We start from the raw sequence: 21,661 nt of genomic DNA on the forward strand, positions 1-21,661 counted from the left end.
TCAATTAAACTCTTTCTGTTTATCTATCTATCTATCTATCTATCTATCTATCTATCTATCTATCTATCATCTATCCATCCATCCATCCATCCATCCATCCATCCATCCATCCATCCATCCATCCATCCATCCATCCATCTATCCATCTATCTATCCATCCATCCATCCATCTATCTATCTATCTATCTATCTATCTATCTATCTATCTATCTATCTATCTATCTATCTATCTATCTATCTATCTATCTATCTATCTATCTATCTATCTATCTATCTATCTATCTATCTATCTATCTATCTATCTATCTATCTATCTATCTATCTATCTATCTATCTATCTACTTTCTCTCGATTGGCCGCATGGCTTGTCCATCTTTGGTTCTTGAGGGTGTTTCCCAGAGTGATGTACTTCCGGTACGAGGGGTAACCCCGCAGGAAGTAGCTTACAGGACCACCAGCACAGGAACAACAGAGTAAACAACAGACACGTTTATTCTGTTTTTGGGCCGATATCTCCACAAGTATGAAATGAGACAGTACAGTCAGTCCCTCGCTCAGACGGTGTGGCGTGTCGGTGATGTTTTCAGCCGCTGTTATAGGCATGAATGAAGGTAATAATGAGGGGATGTTTGAGGCTTATCGAGCAGATTAGCACGAGCTTTAGCATGGCCTGACTAGCGCGTTCAGTCAGCTGTTACTTACGGCTGTTTTATCAACAGTATTATTCAAATATAATCTTATTCTTATCAGACAGCAACGTGAGTACAATTGTGAGCAGTTCCACTTGATAACGAACTCAATTAATGCGGTTAGAAATAAGAATATGTTAGCTTTCTGGCTAGTTAGCATGTTAGCTCCATCAGTTCTCATTTTGTTTACAATGAATTATTTAAAAAACATTTTAACATGTAGTGTAATTATTTGGTACGGTTGTCCCTGCTTATGTCGTAGTCCTGTTCAGAAGTGTGTTATTGGGTTTCTGGTGACAGGAGCGATCATGACAGCTTGTGTCTAGTTAGTAACTAACTAACTAACTAACTAACTAACCATCATGTATTTACTTTACTGTGTTTAGGTCATAAACATCCTCATAAGAACAAGACTAGATCCTGGAAAACCGGTTTATCCCTTATACCTGTGTATATTCCTCGTGATTTTGTCCCAAACTAATTATGGATTGTACAGTTTATTGATATTTTTATCTTTTTTAACATGCAGTTTGGTGCTGATGTTGTTATTTATATGGCTTAAAAGTAGGATGAAGTTCTGATACCTATTGCAATGTAAATCAATAACGTTATTATAACCAATATATATTATAGCAGACTAAAATGCATATAAATATCAGTTTTCACTATATCTCCCAGTCTTAATAAGAGGATATTTGTGTTTATAAGTGATTATCTTTAAATATTACTAACAAAACAAAAGTTATTCTTATATTTACCTAGTAACAATCAGACTTCGCAGCATTATGAGCTGAGTTGGGACGTTTTTTCAATTATATTAAAGGTGTAATAACTTAAAAAGTATGAACTCGTGTAGATTGTTTACCACAGGAATTTCATGAAAGTTTTGATCATTTTGGTAATTTATAGGTCTTAGTAATTCATGCTTATCAAATATGATACTGTAGGCTTTATATGTAAATATTACTTAAAGGGATAGATACATTCTGTCATAATTTAGCTACTCGCCCTCAACTTGTTCCAAACCTGTATGAATTTCTTTCTTCTGCTGAATACAAAAGAAGATATTTTGATGAATGTCGGTAGCCAAACAGTTGATGGACCCATTGACTTAAAATAGTTTTTCCCCCTATGCTATCGAAGTCAGAACTATTGTTTTAAGAATGAACAGTACTACTTCAGCATTTATTAATCTATTAAAGGTGCACTTGGTAACTTTTTCAACTTAATAAATCCGTTTAGAAATCATTTGGATGGTTAAATAATCTGTTCTGGTGAGAATGGTTACTTTTAACGCTCCCCCCAGCGATCCCAGGCGGAAAACCAGCCTTGCAACATTGGGACTAACGTCCCGGTAAGTTGAAAATAGGAAGTCTTGTGAGAAGCGAGAATGAGCGAGAAAGAGCGAGAAACACGAACTGCTTTACGGAATACAAAATGTACATGTCAATGTTAAATGATACTGTGTATGATGTATTACCCACCTCGGTAGACATGCTCCACACGATAAAGTTGGTGCGTCTGGGACTCATTTGTTCACCACACCGGCTCCGACCATAACAAAAGCACATGAGTAGCGATAGAAAGGGGGAGGAGTGCGCCGGCGCGCCGCAAGTGACTTTACGACAGTGATGTGAAAAATATACGCACCGCAGCTGTAGGGGGAGCTCGTTGAGAAAATCAGTGGCTAGAGTTACCGAGTGGCGCTTTAATTACCGAGTGGCGCTTTAATTTCAACATTTACTAGTATGTTATTAAAATCAAATATTGTGTTTGTTAATATTAGTTAATGCACTATGAACTAACATGAACAACAGCTGTATTTCTTTCTATTAACTAACATTAACAAAGATTAATAAATACTGTAACAAATGTATTGCTCATTCTTAGTTCATGTTAGTTAATACATTAACTAATGTTAGCTAACGAAGTGTTACCATAATTTCTTTTGTGTTCAGCAGAATAATAACTGATACAGGTTTGGAACAACTTGAGGATGAGTAATTGTTGACAGGATTTTCATTTTTGGGTGAACTATCCCTTTAAGTGATTGTATGATATGTGGGAGTGTTGTGTCTTAAATTATTAAACATCTGGGCTGTGTTACCCTGCAGGCAGGCATCCATGTCCCACCATGGAGAGGAGAAAATAACCCCCAAAAGAAGGAAAAGAAGACGCTGCATCGCTGAGGAATCTTCAGCCTCGATCTCCGACTGAGGTTCGGCACATCCGGACAGAGACCCGGAGAGCGACAGAGGCGCGAGAGGCTGGTGCTCAGAATGGCTTTCCTCGACAACCCCGCCATCATCCTGGCCCACATCCGGCAGTCCCACGTGACCAGCGATGACACCGGGATGTGCGAGATGGTCCTGATCGATCACGACGTGGATCTGGAGAAGTGCCATTCGTCGGTGGCGTCCGCTGGCGGAGGCTCGTCCGGGGGTTCGTATGGAGACGCCAGCAGTGGAGGAGAAGGCCAGACCTGTGAGCTCTCTCAGTCTGTCGACATCACTTCCAGCTGGGACTTTGGCATCCGGCGGCGCTCCAACACAGGCAAGTAGCTGTCTGACTCCCCCTTTTCTGCTTCCGGGGCCATGAATCTCCAGCTTACTGATGTGGTTGGTACAGGTAAAGACGTATCGCACAAAAAACCTTCTCACACTTAGTTTGAAGAAAGGTGTATATTAGCCAGCTTCACTTTCTTTTCCACCTACGCCTAATTTCCAACATTTTTTGCGGACAGATTATTACAGTATTTCAGTAGATTTATGATAGCAGTTGTTTGTAAACCTGTTGTCACAGAAACTTAAAAGGCTTCCACACAGTTTTTTCCCCAAAATAAAAATTCAAGGGTTTAAATCTTTCAAGTTAAGATATTAAGACTTATTATTAAATATTATTTTTTATTGCAGTCTCAATGCAAGATGCAGTTTTAATAACAGTTTTAATGCAGTTTATCAACAGTAGACTCATACTGTAGCTGAATTGGACGTTAACTTTGGGCTTTTAGGGAGGAAAGAAAGCGATGCACTGAAATCGCACAGCTCTAGTTTCTTGCTGTCATTGCTGTAGGGTTGCTATCGTTGCAATGTCTCCGCAAAGACGCTGCTAATAGAATTGCCATTTGCTAGTGAAGCAATTTTAAAGTCCGCGTGAACCGGAAGTTGCAAACGACTTTTCTCAAGTGTTGTGACGCATTTCCGAGTGAAACGGAATATTGAACAGAGGGTTTTACTTTAGCGCTCTCCTCTCCATCTCTCGCCCATAGCAGAGTAACGGTTTGAGGGGAGTGGTTAAGCGTTTAACCCAAGCCGTCAAACCTACGTCATCAGAAAAAGAACCATTCCAGACCGGAAGTAACTTTTCAGACTTTGATTAAAGATAACCACGGCAAACCATTTTTTTCTGTGTATTAACTTGCACGGATTAATTGTTCACCACAAGACTAGTAATATAAAAGTAAATAGGGTCAATTTTGATTTCATGCCGACTTTAACTGCGCATAGAAAAATTGTCTCGTGAGTTTTGCATCATCTGATCGGCCTTTATAGAGACAGCAGCAGATCAAAATACATAAAGCTTTTATCGGCCGATAACAATCAACGCCCGATCAGTCGGAGCACCCTTAAATTAGGCCGAAACCAAAAATTGTTGTAGTAGCTGAAATTTCAGTGCATCACTAGTTTGTACTTATTTTTTTGTCAAATAAATGCAGCTTTAGTGCGCATAAGAGACTTTACATTAAAAAAAACTTAATTATTCCAAACTTTGTCTGGTACTTTGTAGATAGGCTACTCTTCAAATTTGTAGTCCCCCCTGTAGTATCAGAAATAGTATCAATTGTCAATATTTTTCAAGGTATTTTGAAAGAAATTCCAGTATCGCTCAGACCATTGTGTTCATGCTTAACTTGCTCTATCAGCATTTTCAATATGTGGCTTTGCAATTTGCTGTGGGATCTTATATGAGCATGACAATGGCTCATCATTGTCTTAAAGCTCATTAGCTACCAAGGCCGCAAGAGTTTGGTTACTGATAATATCAAACATGCTGAATGTTGAACATCTGCTAATGGGATGCCGGCCTAAACTGAACCTTGCACGCTTCTGCTCCAGTTTGCTCTGCGGTGTCGGCCCAGGATTCAGTAGTTGTTTCTCTTTCTCTCTGCAATGCATGAAAACATCGATCTGTTTTGCTCTGCTTTAAGCAGTCAGGTTGATGATGCTGATAAATGCAACATCTGAAGCCATTTAGGTCTCGCACAGGAAGTACAGCCAAAGCTTGCTTTTAAAGTTAAACAACAAAGTCTTAAGTTAAATAAGTGTGATGTGTTATCTTTACATCAAGACTAGTATTTATTTGGTCATCAACTAAACTGCTCCATGGCTTGCAGATGGACAGACATCACAGCTTATTAGGGTTGGGAATCAAGAACTGGCTCATTTTTCAATAACAGGCCTCCAGAAATGTATCATTGATCTAAAACATTTAACAAAATATGGCATCAGAGGAAGTTCTTTGTACTTTCATTTTTGTAGAATGTCTGACTAGGCCTTAAAATCAATGGATTGCAATCAAAAGAATCGCTTTCTAAATAGTGTTCATTCTGAAAAGCTGAGCGAATTGTTAATGCAAACCTTGAGGAACCAGACTCTTTAAGTGGAATCTGAATTGGAGCCAGAATCGTTAGTTTCCTTATATTCCCATCACTATTGATTATCAATAGGCTGAAACCTTGGAGCAAAACAAAGCAGAACGTCAGTTTTGAATTGGGCTAGACGTGAACTGAACACTATATTCTGTTGCTGCTTCATCTTTCACTCAAAGCTGTTCTGCTAATGCAGCGCTACATTTATTATGTGCTTTACTGTACCAGCCACAGAGAATTGAGCAGGAAAAATAATCTGGGGCTCAATAAATGTTTACATAAATAAAAAGGAAATTTCACAAAGCATTGTGATCTCAATAGGTACCATTTGAAATCAAATGAATTGTTTGGGGGAATTTATTTTATTATCAGTTTTTTTTTTTTTTTTTTTTTCATGATCAAGGGATAATCTGATTGTGCTTGTTGGCTGGGAATGGCAACTGACTGAAATTGATTTGTGCTCTTAGACGATCTTGCCTTTGAAAATTATTTCTGATGAAATTGGATCTTTTGTCTTTTGGAATCAGTTTTCTGATGATTTTCTAAAAACACATTAAATATGGTCTTTCTTGTTTATTAATCTTATTCCAAATAATCAGTATATGAACACACATTTTAGTGTTTGGATTTCAGAGAATATCTCTGGTGTTCAACATGTGCTCAACATATGTGTCTCATGTATGTTTTTCAGAGTAGATACCAGTCCAGCAAACACACAATGTTTTATACTAAAATGGTTTTGAGTTAAATTAAATGAGTAATTCCACAAAAAAAAAACATTTTCAGTCAGTCAGTTTTCCACATTACAGGAGGGTTATGCCTTGTCTGTTACTTTTTGCTTTGGAAATAAATAATACGGCAATTATAACTGCAGATTTAGACATAAGTATGTAAGGCTAATTACATTATGCTTGTTTGAACACACAAAAAAATTATAGTCTGTGTAAAAAGTTTGAAATACTGATGCCTGGTTATGTTGAAGTTTGTTCTTGGAGTCGTTCAGTTTCAGTCAGTCCCTCTTGTCATGGTTAAATGTTGGAATATGAATTAATCCTGGGCTAGGGATTGATAATCACTAGCACTTGGGCTTTCTTACTGTGATGAAATGGATGTGGCTTAGCTCTGGTTTTGCGATGCTTCTGTTGGAGAGGGGATCTTTGACATATTCCTCTATTATCAACCATCTGAACAACTTGTCTCCAGGACGACAAGACAGTTTCGTGAGACCTGAGCCTGCTGGTAAGCAAGTGTTCAGGACAGGAAACAATGCTGAAAATATGAATCTTATCTATGAATCATATTCAGTTTGAATTTCAGCGAATCATTTTGTGATCTCAAAATAATAATCTTTAATTTGACAGTTCATTTTCTAATTATTTCATGACTTTACATAGGTTTTTTGTTTTAAAGAGTTGAATTGGCCTCTAGAAACAATGATTGTATCAAATTGATTCAGTTCTTTGGATAGCTATGGGCATTATGGTATTTATTTATTTTATATGATACATATATATATATTGAGATGTTGTATCACTGCCACAGCTGTTCAGTTGTAATTAATATAGAAATTTAGTCTACTACAAATAGCCTAGCTAATCATTTTGTTGTACCTAGAAACTACTAATGCTGGTCACTATTGTAACTAAATACCTAAATATTTTCTTAAGACAGTCAGGCAAGGTAAAGTCAAAAGTACACATTGTGAAATAGAAAAGATACTTAATGTGCATTGTTGAAGCAACAATCCCCAGACAGTATTCAATGCAATGATAGTTCACTTAATGTTGTGTTATGAATTGCAATATGGCAGTTCATAATGAAATGTTTGGATTCACATATTTGTGAAGAGCATATTTCATGCTTTGTGGTTACTTATATATCTTGAGTATAAGAGATGTTACACAGCCATTGAAATCAAAGAGGATTACATTTGCAAACATCCTCAAGTTCGAGTGCTGCATTATATTTGTACCCGCTCTCAAAATGCCAAGTGCTCTATGACCGAATCTTTTAGTTTTAGGGATACAAATTGGTACAAAGTGTACAAAACTACTCTGAATATAAACTTCTGAACAATAAGCATTTATGCAGCTTGTAGACAATCTTATATTTTATACGAGCTGCATATATTTCGTATGTGTTTGTAAAATTAAAAATGACGTAGAATAGATCAATTGTAGACCTCATGACACAAGACATTCCAGAATATTCTTCTCCTAATATAAACTGACATGAATGAAACACTAGTTGAGTGTGTTTTTTTTTTTCAGACAGTGATTGTCTGGCTAACAATGAATGTCATGTTGTGTTTTTCTAAGTTTGCTTCAGATGGTATTTCTATGCAAAACAGCTTAATTTTACAATAGGGCTTTGAATAATAGTGCTTTTGCATTTTAAGGCAATTAAAATGTTTTCCCTTTGTGACATTCCTTTCATGAAAATGATTCTTATTACTGTAATGAGAAAAATAATGATATAATATTAGATTTGTAAAGTACAAATGTTTAAGTATACATAATTGTAGTATTTTATGTAAGAAATGTAATTCATGCTGATTAAAAATAACAACAACAATTATGTCCAGACAAGATTAGCAGTTTAGATTTTTTTATTTTATTTTTTATTGTCTTGATCACCATCATCCAATAAATAATCTTCTTTTTCTTTATGCAAAATCGTTTTTATTTTGAATTAAATCTTAAACAAATGTACAGATTATATGTCAGTGAAAAGGAAAAACAAGACTAATGGCATAGTGGGTCAAGTTAGGCCCTGTTTACACGAGAACGCTCGACGGTAAAAACGCAAAAATCTGCTAGACAGCGAAGCGTCGCGTACGCGTTTACGTCACAGGCATGCGCCAGTACAGGAAAATAACAAAACATTATCAAACTAATATAGCATTCATTTCATAAAAAAAAAAAAAAATCTGTAATTTTTGAGCGACACGCGAAGAGCACCTTGGGTTAAAGCAGCAGCTTTACCGTATTAAACATGAGAAACTGTGTCAGCGTCTCTTTCACTTTCAGTGCTCCACACTGCCACCTAGCCGCCTGGAGTGCACACTACATCGAATTTCACACACTTTTGCGTCACCATATGCACGCAGATTTCCCCCCCATAACGCTCGTCTAAACGCAGAATAAAAAGTGATAACGCAACGGCACTTTTGCGTTTTCTCTTCAGATCGTTTCCGTGTAAACATAGCCTTAGACATTGGTTTGTTAGATGATCAGCACTTTAATATTTAAATCATCCGATCCGTCTAATAGTAACCTGTATGTCTTTAGCAGTTTAATCAAAGATGTATCATAGCTTGAAAGGTGTCATAACCCTCTTTTTTATATATTTGTTTTCACCAGGTACATTCAGCTCTTGTATTTGTCAGTCACAGTTGTAACAGAATCTGCTTTTCATTTAACTGATCATTTTGAACTCTAATGGGGTCACACCACTGACGCTGTTAATGAGATGAAAGTCTTTTCATTTAAAGCTCAAAGACTGGAGCGACTGAGGAAAGAACGACAGAACCAGATCAAGTGCAAAAATATCCAGTGGAAAGAGAGAAACTCGTCTCAATCAGGTACAGTAGCCATACTCTCACGTTCATTATCTCGTCTTCATTTCTTCAGTCCTCTGAATGTTTTTTTTCCCCTCTGTTGTTGATTATTGTAGTAGACGACTTGAGCTCGCTTTTTGAGAAGAAGGACTTTAAGGACAGGGCCCGGAGCACAGGCAGTAAATCCACACTCTCGCTGAGGCTCGAGCAGTGTCCTCAACAGCTCAACAACCCCTTCAACGAATACTCCAAATTTGATGGCAAGGTGAGCACTTCTGGGTCTTTTTCCTCTACAATTACATGCTGGATTATCCTTGAATACAGATGTTTTTTAAAAGGTCCACATGAGATCAAAATATATATTTTTTTAATTTGTACATAAATATAATCTAAATAAATTTCCCTATATCTATAGTTAGACAAATAATGCATCATTATCAGTGTTGTTTTAGAATTATTGATACATATTTTTTTATTAATTTTAGTTTGTTTTAGTGATTTTGTTGTGTTTTTGTCATTTTTAATAGTTTTTTAGGTAACACTTTACAATAAGGTCTCATTTGTTAACTAACAATGAACAATACATTTCTTACAGTTATTATTAATCTTTGTTAACATTAGTTAACAAAAGTTAATAAAAGTAGTTAATAAAATACTACTGTTCATTGTTTGTTTATGTTAGTTCACAGTGCATTCTTTCAACTTTATTTAAAAAATGTATTAGTAAATGTTGAAATTAAAATGAACTAAGATTAATAAATTGCTGTAGAGTGTTACCGTTTTTAAAATAGTTTTATTAACTTTTATTTCGAGGTTTAGTTATTTTAGCACATCAAGTTAAACTAAGTGAAAATGCGAAATGTTGCTTTGGTGACTATCTGAAATAAAATAAGTTTAAGTCTTTTATATTGTATTTTATATAGTTAATGTTTATTTTTATTTACAGTAATAATTGTTTTTAATGGTTTTATTTTCAGTTTTAGATAACTATAATAACTAGGACTGTAAAGCGATTACAAATTTTTTAATTTAATTATTTACACAATGTGTCGATAAATTAATCCAATTAATTGCACATTGAATTTGGCTGAGAAATTACCCCCAAAAGATAATTAAAATCATTATTGAGTTAAATGAGAAAAGCATCAAATAGTCATTACAAAAAGTAGTTTTTTTTTTTTGATACTACATAGAATTTATTACACAAACTTTTAGGCTTTAGGCGGTAAATGTGTTAATTTTAACGCATTACTTTTTCCCGTAACTAATTAAATAAATGAACATGTTCAATCGACAGCCCTAACATTTTAACTGTAAATGAATGTTGCAGGGCTGAACCCTTCCTCTCTTGCATGATTAAAAACAATGAACATGCTTAAGAAATCACCAGTAACACCCATTGTTGAAAAATATGTAATGAGGCTTTAAATGAATGGCAGAGTTAATTTCATCAAACCAATTATGAAACAGTCTTTTCATCATCCTGTAAGCATGCTCTTTGTAAAACACAGAACAGAAACACCTGGTGTCACGCAGGTTTCTCTCCTGTCTCCGTGCATTAGGATCAGCTTCAGGCTATAACACCTTCGCAGAAAAGAGAAAGACTGCCGTTTTCATTTTTTGACAGTCTTGCAGATTTTAGGTGTAGTTTGTCATTGTGCATCAATTACTGCTGTCTTTATCACCTGCTCCCCTTTGGCTTTTTCGATTCATGTTTTTACAAACACTCTGTTTTCTGTACTATGAATTTGTCAGGAATGCATAAAGGCTTCTCCTCTTCCAGTAAAATCTTAAATACAATCCAGAAAAATGAATGCAAGTTTATTTGAATCTTGTAAGTGATTTTTAAAAAAAATTTTTACTATCTATAATAATATTTCTGATTCTTTTTTTTTTTTTTTTTTAATTGTATTTTTCATTGGGGCTCATTTTTCTACTTGTACTGACAAACTTAAGCCCCTTTTACACAGAGATTCTGGAAAATACACGGATAATGTGACCCTGGATTTGTCCCAGGATTTGTTTGATTTTGGTTCATTCACACGTTCACACACAACCTGTAAAGATCCCGTAAAGACACGTGACATCGATGTGCCATGTAATGTCTCCAGGGTTACTTATGAGCTGCAATTTCTCTCTCGCTAGTGCATTTTTTTTTCTGATTCGATCATACGCTAGCTGGCGAATGATCCCAGCTTCAGCGCCATCATTACGACACACACCTTACGGCATTGATTACGGCTTTTGCTCACACAGAGCACGTCCCGGGACTGATACCGGCAATGTTACTAGGTCCCCAACCCGGGATCGATCCCGGCATCAATCCCGGGACGTGTTTGCATTCACACAGAAGGCACTCTGACAATTTCGCGGGATCAACGCGCTGTGTGAAAGGGGCTTTAGAGGAAACAAAATGATTTTGAGGAGCACTAATGTAGTCAGGATATGGCACCAAGGTTAAAAAAAGGCCATAGTTTGACTATTTTTATCTATTCACCTGCTTTTTGGTTTAAATTTTCCAGTATCTTTTCAAACACAGGATTGCTTACAGACATGCTTCCTTCACCTTTCTTTCTCAGGGCCATGTTGGTACAACGGCAACCAAAAAAATTGACGTCTACCTCTCGATGCAGTCGACCCAAGAAAAGCTTCACCCCATGACGGTGGTCACGATGGCTAACGCTCGGGTCCACGATCTCATCGGGCTCATCTGCTGGCAGTACACCTGTGAGGGCCGTGAACCCAAGCTCATGTTAGTAGACAAAACTTCACACATGCATCCTATATGTGACCCTGGACCACAAAACCAGTCACATGTCGCACGGGTATATTTGTGGCAATAGCCAACAAAACATTTTATGGGTCAAAATTATAGATTTTTCTTTTATGCCAAAAATCATTAGGATATTAAGTAAGGATCATGATCCATGAAGGTATTTTGTACATTTCCTACCGTAAATATATCAAAAATGTATTTTTGTGAGTGAATGCAAGCACAATCGTGAACATTAATGCACAACTTTAAAGGCAATTTTTCTCAATATTTTTTTTTTTTTGGCACACTCAGATTCCAGATTTTCAAATAGATGTATCTCGGCCAAATATTGTCCTATCCTAACAAACCATACATCAATGGGAATCTCATTTATTCAGTTTTCATATGCTGTATAAATCTCAATTTAAAAAAAAAATGTACCCATAAGCCTGGTTTTGTGGTCCATGGTCACATAAGAACTTAGGCCGGCATCAGTATACTTCTCGAAATCGAAGAATGGACTTGTGTGATGTCATTTAGAAAATTTTTTTAGTTCATTTCGGGAGTTTGAAACCTCTTCGCTGTGAGTATATCGGGGCCTTTAATGGATGCTTGTTTAGGGTGCCATGAATAAAATATGCTTGTTGTCAACCTGCTTGGAAAGTGCTACTCTCCAAGTAATGTACTAGTGATCCTTCCCAGAGGCATTTATATTCCTTTTCCATCTACCTCTGCTGCTAATGCCAGTCTTGACCTTTCCCAGCCAAGGCAGGGATTCCCCTGGGTTTCTTTCTCATCTTCTCATTCAGCGCGTCTCCGAGGTTTGCTGACCGAATAGCGCAGGAATTTTCTCCCTGGTACATGGTACAATATGAAGATTTATACTTCGGTCAGACTGAGGAGAGGGTAACCATTAAAATGGAGAGGAGAGGAGACGAGAAAAAAAAAAAGCAGATTCCCTCTTGGGCGGCTTGGTGCCTCACACAGACAGTCTTGGTGGTTGATGTGAGACCTGATTGGCATAGCAATGAGCCTTTTCCCCCTGGAGGAGGGTCAGGCTGTAGAGAGGAAGAGATACACTACTTGTGTGGGATTTCAATGAGTCTACTACCTCCGTACGGCTTTGGCCATTACTAGAAACCTTCTGAAAGCTGCTTTTGAGTGAGGATCAAGGTAAAGGGATGCCCCTCTTGAATTCAAAGATGGTTCTTTCAGGACATTCAGATCGCTGTCAACCTCTGATTTCCCATCAGCCCTTTCTCCTACAGTTAAGCTGAACTGCCTCTGCCGATCCAGTTTTTGAGTAGTTTATTAAAATGAATCCTAGACTTTGTTTACATCTAGTATAGAGGGTATGCACATGCTGTCACTGAAGGCGGGAGTCAATGCGGTTACACCCACTGAGTGGCAAAAAGGCTGAGTGGCAGTGTTGGTGGAGAAAACACACAAAACACATCTAAAATGGAAAAGAGCTGTGCGAGCTACTGTACAATCCGATTAAACTAGTAAATGGAGCATGTTTACAGACTTCTGAAAGCTTCAGGAAAGAGAAGAAAATGGATCGCTGCAATTCGCAGAAACAACTTGATTCTAGGCAGCAAAATACTAATTTGCAGTTACCATTTTGTTAATTTTTTTTTTTTTTTTTATAATTTATAAAATAATTTACCCCAATAATTTTTGGGGTAAAATCATACCCCCTAGGTTATATAAATAATTATATATTTACCATCAATTAAATATTTACCATCTTAAATTATGCCTAACTGTAAAACATTTTTTGTCAGCATTTACTTTTTAAAAATCCGTTATGATGAGCTTTCTGTTCTAAATTAGCTTTTCACAATAAACACAGTTTTCCAAGCAGCTTTTTACAGAAAGTCAGAATGTTATGTCTATAATGCCTTAGTGGTTTAACAAGTTTAAGGGCTGTGCGTACAATTAAGAAGAACAATCACAAGTGGACTGTGTTTAATACAGATGTAAATAAGATCCATAACTTAAACTCAAACTATTTGGTGTTATGTATACATGAAAACATGACTCGAGTTATCATTAAATACACACTGCAACACAAAGGTCTTCATGACAAACTGCCAAAATACAAGTTTGGTTTAATTTGAAGTAATTATGACTGAAATATATTGCTGTTGTATAATGCAATTTAAATGTACTATTTAAGTGTCATCATACTAAGACATATTATTGGCAGATATAGAATGATTACTGTTATTTATATGTATTTTATGTAAATATCTGCTATACTGTTAAAAGGATCTGCTTGATTTACATTACAAGCATCAGAATATCATCTTGCTTTTTGGCCACTTTTGCTTGGGTTATTTATGATTAATCGCGATTAATCGTATCCAAAATAAAAGTGTGTTTAAATAATATATGCATGTGTACTGTGTATATTATATTATATTTTGTATATATAAATACACACATGCATATATATATATATTTAAGAACTATTTGCATGTATATATGTAAGGAATAATTGACGACAGGCCGTTGAATTATTATAAAAATAATGCACACCCGAGGTGGTAATGCGGTCACGACGCGAAGCGGAGTGGCCGTTACACCTCGGGTGTGCATTATTTTTATAATAATTCAACGGCCTGGAGTCAATTATTCCGCTTATACTACAGTTACCACACCTCGAAATATTGTTCAGATGATGTATTTCAAGACGTTTGTAAAGTTTTTGTCATTAAAACGCTCTTGTATGTAGGACTAACTCCTTGCGCATCTAAACCCATGCTCCGTTGCTAATTCCAAAACGTAATTTTAGAGTTAGTAACGGAGGTTTGAGCCGCTGACAGCAGAGTAATGCTGGACACACTTAACGACTAGAAACATTCTCTGACTGTGAATGCAGCAGATTTTAAACACCGCTGTGAACCGACTGAACGCGCTGAAAACGCGTGCATGATCAGTCATAACATAAGTATCAAATTACATTCATAACCGGCCTTAGAGAGAAGCATGTGCGTCAATATTATTATTTATTTATTAATTCAATTCGTTTTAATTAATTCGTTCATTCTTTTTTTCTATTAGTGACAGTAGACTAGACTAATAAATGAAACACAAAGCCCTTTTAACAAGTATAGGCCTATCAATTTTATTTATTTGTTATATTATCTTCAATAATTACGAAAACCCGTGCAACAGGACTATCAATTTATTTAAATATTCAGTTTAATTTTCTATTGATTATGAATAGGACTGTTTACTTTATTTATTAAAATTAAACTGCATGTTTTCATTGATTGTGAAGTTAGACATTGAAAATTGCAGATCAAGCGCATGGGGCTGCAGCTTTTTCTTGTTATGAATTGTATCGTATTGTCCGTTATTACAGTTGACTACGCGAAGTGATATGGAACTGTAATGAGGTCAAGACCTGCCGGAACTACTTTAGCCGTGCGGTTCCCTGAAAATAATTGCACACCTCAGAACGTTCGTCAACCAATCAGATTCAAGCATTCAACGGCCCTGTAGTATAATTATTAGGGCTGTAACGATTAATCGCGATTAATCAAAATTCAAAATAAAAGTTTGTGTTTACATAATAAATGTGTGTGTATTGTGTATAATTATTTTGTATATATAAATACACACACATGCATGTATATATTTAATAAAAATGTGTTATTTATATATAAAATAGTTCTATTTATATATAATATAAATCATATAAAAATATATATGCAGTATATAAATGCAAATATTTCTCAAATATATACATGCATGTGTGTGTATTTATATATACAAAATAATTATACACAATACACACACATATATTATGTAAACACAAACTTTTATTTTGAATTTTGATTAATCGCGATTAATCGCGATTAATCGTTACAGCCCTAATAATTATACATAATTTATATTATATATAAATATTATTTTTTCTTAAATATATACATCGCGATTAATCGTTGCCCATCCCTACTCACTATATCATACTATATGAGCCATAAAAGCTTGATTTATCAGATATGATACTCAAAAAAAAAAAAAAAACTTTGTGTCTTATGTCAGGGTTAAGAATCAAGACTTTTGAGACCGACAAAGATCTTAGATATTCAAGAGCACATGGTAATCTTGGATGGCACAGAATTTGGCGGTGAAAGTGAGAAGTGAACGTTATTGAAACACAAAAAGACCTCTTCCCTCAGTCGGCTGTTATCTCCTCAGGCTGTCTGAGCAGGATCATGGGTCTGATTAACACTATGACAGTTAGTCTTTACAGCTCAGGCCTGGATTTCGACAGTGTGTCAGAGCAAATTAAAACGGCATCGTCCCAGCACAAACACCAGGGCAGGCACTGGCCTCGAGGAATGAAAGCTATATCATAAAGACAAAGCTTAACATGCCTGCGCTGAATGAATCGTGGAATAGGTTGCTTTTAGTTTTATATTTCTGATGGATCAGTTCTCCTTTAAAGGAGTCGATCCATTATGATATAAAACAAAGCTCTGGGCAAAAGTAATCTGGAATAGTGCCAGCCTACACTATATATAATGATACAACAAAAGGTTTAACCATGAAACCAGTGAAGTTAACTCTTCCCAGTGCTTCTCTTTTGATTCATCCTCATTCTGTGCCAGTCTGCATCCCAACAAACACTCAATGTTTTTGCTCCTCAATGAATAGCCCTCATTTATATGCCCTGACTCATAAATTGTGTCTGGGGGCTTTTGTTTGATGCCCCTGTTGTTGTTGCCCTTCTTCAACAAACCCGAGCTTTTAGAAAGAGTCCTTCAGAGCCACTTTTCCACAAACAGAACTTAACATTAACATTAATCATTTTTAAATTTAAGGGTTAGGAGTAATTTTAGAAGTAACTGGTCAAAAGTTTTAAATAATTAATCATTATTTCATAAATATGAAGTCTCTTATAGTCACCAAGGCTGCATTTATGTGATCACAATTGCAGTACAAACAGCACAATTGTGAAATATTATTATCATTTAAAATAAATCTTTTTCTATGTGAATATATTGTAAAATGTAATTTTTTCACATCATTTTTCAGCATCATTACTCCAGTCTTCAGTGTCACATGATCATTCAGAAATTATTCTAATATGATGATTTGCTGCTCAAGAAACATTTCTTATTATTATCAATCACTGCTTTTGCTACTTAATATTTTTGTGGAAACCATGAAACACTACCATTCAAACAGTAAGTAAAGACATATATAATGTTACAAACCATTTATATTTCAAATAAATGCTGTTCTTTTGTACTTTTTATTCATCAAAGAATCCTGATTTTTTTTAATCATGTTTCCAAAATAAATATTACGGTATGTAGCAAAAACAGTTTTGAACATGGATAACAAGAACCATTATTAATAATTGAGCACCAAATATTATAACTATTATAATATTAGAATGATTTTTGAAGGATCATGTAAATTTCTGAAGTAATGTAATTTTAGAATCATTTTAGACAATAATAATTTTCAGAAGCCATTTTAAAATAGAAAACAGTTCTTTATTGTTTTTACTATATTTTCGATCAAATAAATGCACCCTTGGTGAGCATAAGCAATAAAAAAAAAAAATTGGTACTGGTAGTGTATAATAAATGCAATTTCATTGCAATGAATTCACACATGATACGTGTTACTTGTTATCAATATATGCCTTTGTTTCTTATAATGGGAACAATGATTTTACCTTTTTTAAATAGTAAACATACTTTGCATCGACAACAACGTTCTCTGAGTTTGATCTCTCTTATTTTCTCCTTTCTTGCCTCCACAGAGAAAATGTCAACACCTACTGTCTCCACATCGCTGAGGATGATGGAGAGGTGGACACAGACTTCCCTCCGCTGGACTCTAACGAACCCATCCACAAGTTTGGCTTCAGCACACTGGCGCTGGTCGAGAAGTATTCATCTCCTGGACTGGGGCCCAAACAGTCACTCTTTGTTCGAATGTAAGAAAGCCACTTAAGTCTGACTTTATCACCTCCAGTTACTACTACTGGCTCTGTGAAGAATACATGCATATAAAGTCAACATCAAATTAAAATGCACCTGAATTACTGTCATAATACACGTTATACATAATAGAAGTAAAATGGGTTGGGAACAGATTTTTGTTGACACTGTATATATATATATATTATATACCATTATTTTAACTACACTAATGTTCGAAAGTTTGGGGCCAATCTTACCAACTCCAAACTTTTGAATGGTAATGTATTTATTTGTATATACAGGTGAAACTCGAAAAATTTGAATATGGTGCAAAAGTTCATTTATTTCAGTAATTCAACTTAAAAGGTGAAACTAATATATTATATAGACTCATTACATGCAAAGTGAGATATTTCAAGCCTTTATTTGTTATAATTTTGATGACTATGGCTTACAGCTTATGAAAACCTTTTCACAATATTCTAATTTTGAATTTGGGTTTTTTATAAGCTGTAAGCCATAATCATCAAAATTATAACAAATAAAGGCTTGAAATATCTCACTTTGCATGTAATGAGTCTATATAATATATTAGTTTCACCTTTTAAGTTGAATTACTGAAATAAATGAACTTTTGCACCATATTCTAATTTTTAAAACAAACCATATCTAACCACAAATCTATCACCGTCATCAAATATATAAAACTTATTGCCGTTTGTCTTGAAGTTTGCCTCAGTGCACATCGTCTCATACGGTTCTTATGAGAACTATCTGAATGTTTTAGGTTTAAATTGCCGTTCACACAAGTCTTAAGGTGATGATACACAGCTTTTTGGGCAATGTTGATGATGAGACACAGGGCCCACGACCGATCTAAATTATCCAGATATAAATGTATTGCCCATTTTCAATGGGAAAGTGCCCATCCCAGCAACATTGCTCAAAAAGTTGCCCTGTGTATCATCACCTTTAAACACTCAATCCTTTAAGTTTGTTGGAGATTTTTTCCTCATGCCTCTCCATGAAGCTCTCATCTTTGTGAGCTCAGTCTCAATTAGATTGTTGCTCTTGTGTGCGTTTGGGAATATCTCTAATCAACTGTTTGGTTAATGTGACTGACAAAGCATTAGGAGACCCCTATTAGTTTGAAGTTGCTAATTGGATTTGAATGGCTCCCTGCCAGACTGTCCTGCCTTTGATAGGGAACCTTGCTTTGGGCTGTAATATTGAATTTGGTTTGTAAAAGGTTCTGCTTGTTCGAAAAATGGGTTCGTTTTTTTTGTGTACGTCACCGATTTTGTTGGATTTTTTTTTCTTGCAATTGAAGATATGGTGATATTGAATTGAATGCCTTTATTGTCATTGTCATTTAAAATACAACGAAATTAGGATCGCTCTCCATTGGGCGTGTACGATAAAATACAATAAATAAACCTTATATATAAAACAGAATAAAAACAGAATAAAAATAATAAAAAAACAGAATTAAAACCGTAATCGCAGTGCAAAAGTTGACAGTGAGTGACTGAGTTTGTCTAACAACATTTGTTTATGGAAACAATTGCATTTGGAAAGAAGCTATTTTTAAATCTGGTAGTTCTTGTTTGTATAGACCTGTAACGCCTACCCGAAGGCATCAATTGAAACAGATGGTGGCCTGGATGAGTATTGTCCTTGATGATGTTCTTAGCTCTTGAGAGAGTACGACTGAGTGCAATGTCTGACAGGGAGGGGAGGGGGCAGCCAATTATGTTTTCTGCAATCTTGATAATTCTCTGCAGAGCCTTTTTTTCGGCAGAAGAACATGCAACAAACCACACCGAAATGCAATATGAAAGAATGCTCTCAATGGTGGATTTGTAAAAGGACACCAGCAGCCTCAAATTCATGCTGTTTTTCTTGAGTATCCTCAGGAAGTGGAGTCGCTGCTGTGCCTTTTTTACAACTGTTGTGGTGTTAGTTGTCCATGAGAAGTGATCTGTAATATGGATACCCAGGAATTTAAAAGAGTGAACTCTCTCCACGCATTCGCCATTTATGAGGAGGGGTTGATGGTGTGTATTACATTTTCTATAGTCTATTATGAGTTCTTTTGTTTTTAGAATGTTTAGAATGAGGTTATTGGCAGAGCACCACTCAGAAAGATTCTGTACTTCTTGCCTGTACAGGGCTCCAAACTGCGACTAAAATGGTCGCATTTGCGACCAAATATATTTATTTGCGAGTGAAATTTCTGCCAAGGTCGCCATTGGCGACAATACAAATTTACTCCCTTTGATTGTAAAATCTGCATCATACATGCATGTTTTATAACCAGTAGCCTATCGCTTTATTTGTTTTGTTAACGTCATGAAATGAGACGCTTTGTGTGAACTGAGTGAAAGCGCCAAAATATGAACGGGTAAAACGAATGTCACCTTTCGCGCCAGAAAAAAAATGTCAAAGCGAAAAATATTGGACTTCTTCAAGCAATCCTCATCTCTGTCAATCACCAGACACATTATACCAGACCAGACTGCATGACACACCTGCTAACAAATAATATGCGATATTTCAAATGCGTCATTCTGTTCATAGAACGCTCCATATGAAAGTTTTTTTTTTTTGCAAAGCCAATCTAGCGCTGGCTCCATGACGAGCCAATGATCAGAGTTGTTCCCTGCACCGCACAGCTTAGTTTCTAGATGTAGAAACTAGAATGTTTTGCCGGACTGGACAAAAGCGAAGAGAACTGGACGAGATGAGACAGAGTGTCTGCGCGCGAGCAATAGTGCGCGAGAGAGACCGAGTGTGTCTGTGCGCGAGCAATAGTGCGCGAGAGACTTCAAATAACAAGAGACCTTTCAAATAACAACTACAGAATTTTATTAACTGACATCGGGATCCCGCTTACATGGGTACCTTCCAAATAAATCAATAATTTGACACAAAATATTCATTTAAAAAGGATTGTATTGCTTCCGTGTCCATGACAACGCTCTGTTTTTCATGGCAACTGTGTCTTATCAAGAAATAATATACTGCATTCTACATTAGAATTTAACCAAGCCATGTAATAATAGGTAATAATAATAATAACAGAAGATAATATCTCTAGTCAATCCTAATAATAATTATAAATACAATGTATATAAAATATAAATACAATTTCAAATATTAATACATTATTTTTATTTATTCTGGAGATGCACTGAATTTTGGTGAATAAGAATAATAACAGAAGATAATATCTCTAGTCTATCCTAATAATTATTATAAATACAATGTATATAAAATATAAATACAATTTAAAATATTAATACATTATTTATTTTTATTTATTCTGGAGATGCACTGAATTTTGGTGAATAAGAGGACCCATTTTATTTTGATGCACATAACCAGGAAATGTAGCACAATATGAATGTAAAAAGCAGTTATAATTAGGCTATGTGACAAATCAACAAATAATCGTGATAATTAATCGTGATATCAATATTGATCAAAATAATCGTGATTATCATTTTGGCCAAAAATTTTTTTTGTGAATTTTGTTCAAGAGCGGGCAAAGAAATAGCGGGGAAAACGGAGTTCATTACAGGAACTAACCATTTAAAAAAAAAAAGACACTGTGAGAAAACACGGGGACAGTAACAAGCATAAAAATGCACGCGATCACATAATCGAGAAGAATGTTCCACAGACTGCACCGTTAGCACGTGCAGTTTCTCGTGCATGCGAGCTGTGGGAATTTATTATTTATTATATTAAAAAAATTATTTGACTGTATATAGTTCATAAGTCGGAAGTGATATTCAGTTCCCAAATAAGCTTCAGTTCCCAGAACATTCACAAGATGAAAATGCTGAAACTGTAAGAAGAGGAGAGACATGCACACAACAGGGTGACTAAAAGTAAATGCATTTTTATGTGGCTCTTAAAAAAATTATTTGGCGCCTGTTTTTTTCCCCTATAGGAGCCAATGGCTCCTTACTTGATTTTTTTGTTTGGAGCCCTGCTGTAGGCGGACTCATCCCCGCCCGTTATAAGTCCTACCACAGTAGTGTCGTC

At 35.6% G+C, this 21,661-nt stretch overlaps 1 protein-coding gene across 6 annotated transcripts in view; it reads left to right on the top strand.

Moving 5' to 3' along the window:
- The first annotated feature begins 397 nt into the window (after positions 1–397).
- The window catches only part of mapkap1 (MAPK associated protein 1), a 42,471-nt gene continuing 21,207 nt past the window's right edge, over positions 398–21,661 (top strand). For 3 of the 6 annotated variants that reach the window (XR_013796860.1, XR_013796861.1, XM_079607082.1), the window contains exons 1-7: positions 446–611; positions 2,804–3,242; positions 6,541–6,576; positions 8,831–8,920; positions 9,013–9,161; positions 11,476–11,648; positions 17,446–17,622. Coding sequence is in view for 2 of the 6 variants with exons in the window: in XM_079607082.1 (XP_079463208.1) it covers positions 2,969–3,242; positions 6,541–6,576; positions 8,831–8,920; positions 9,013–9,161; positions 11,476–11,648; positions 17,446–17,622 (899 nt within the window). In the remaining 4 variants the exon portion in view is untranslated. Of the gene's footprint in view, positions 612–2,803; positions 3,243–6,540; positions 6,577–8,830; positions 8,921–9,012; positions 9,162–11,475; positions 11,649–17,445; positions 17,623–21,661 lie in introns of all 6 variants that reach the window. The other 3 variants (XR_013796858.1, XR_013796859.1, XM_079607083.1) reach the window with 1 other exon arrangement.

The sequence above is a fragment of the Phoxinus phoxinus genome (assembly GCF_949152265.1).
Source record: "Phoxinus phoxinus genome assembly, chromosome: 3".
NCBI lineage: Eukaryota > Metazoa > Chordata > Actinopteri > Cypriniformes > Leuciscidae > Phoxinus > Phoxinus phoxinus.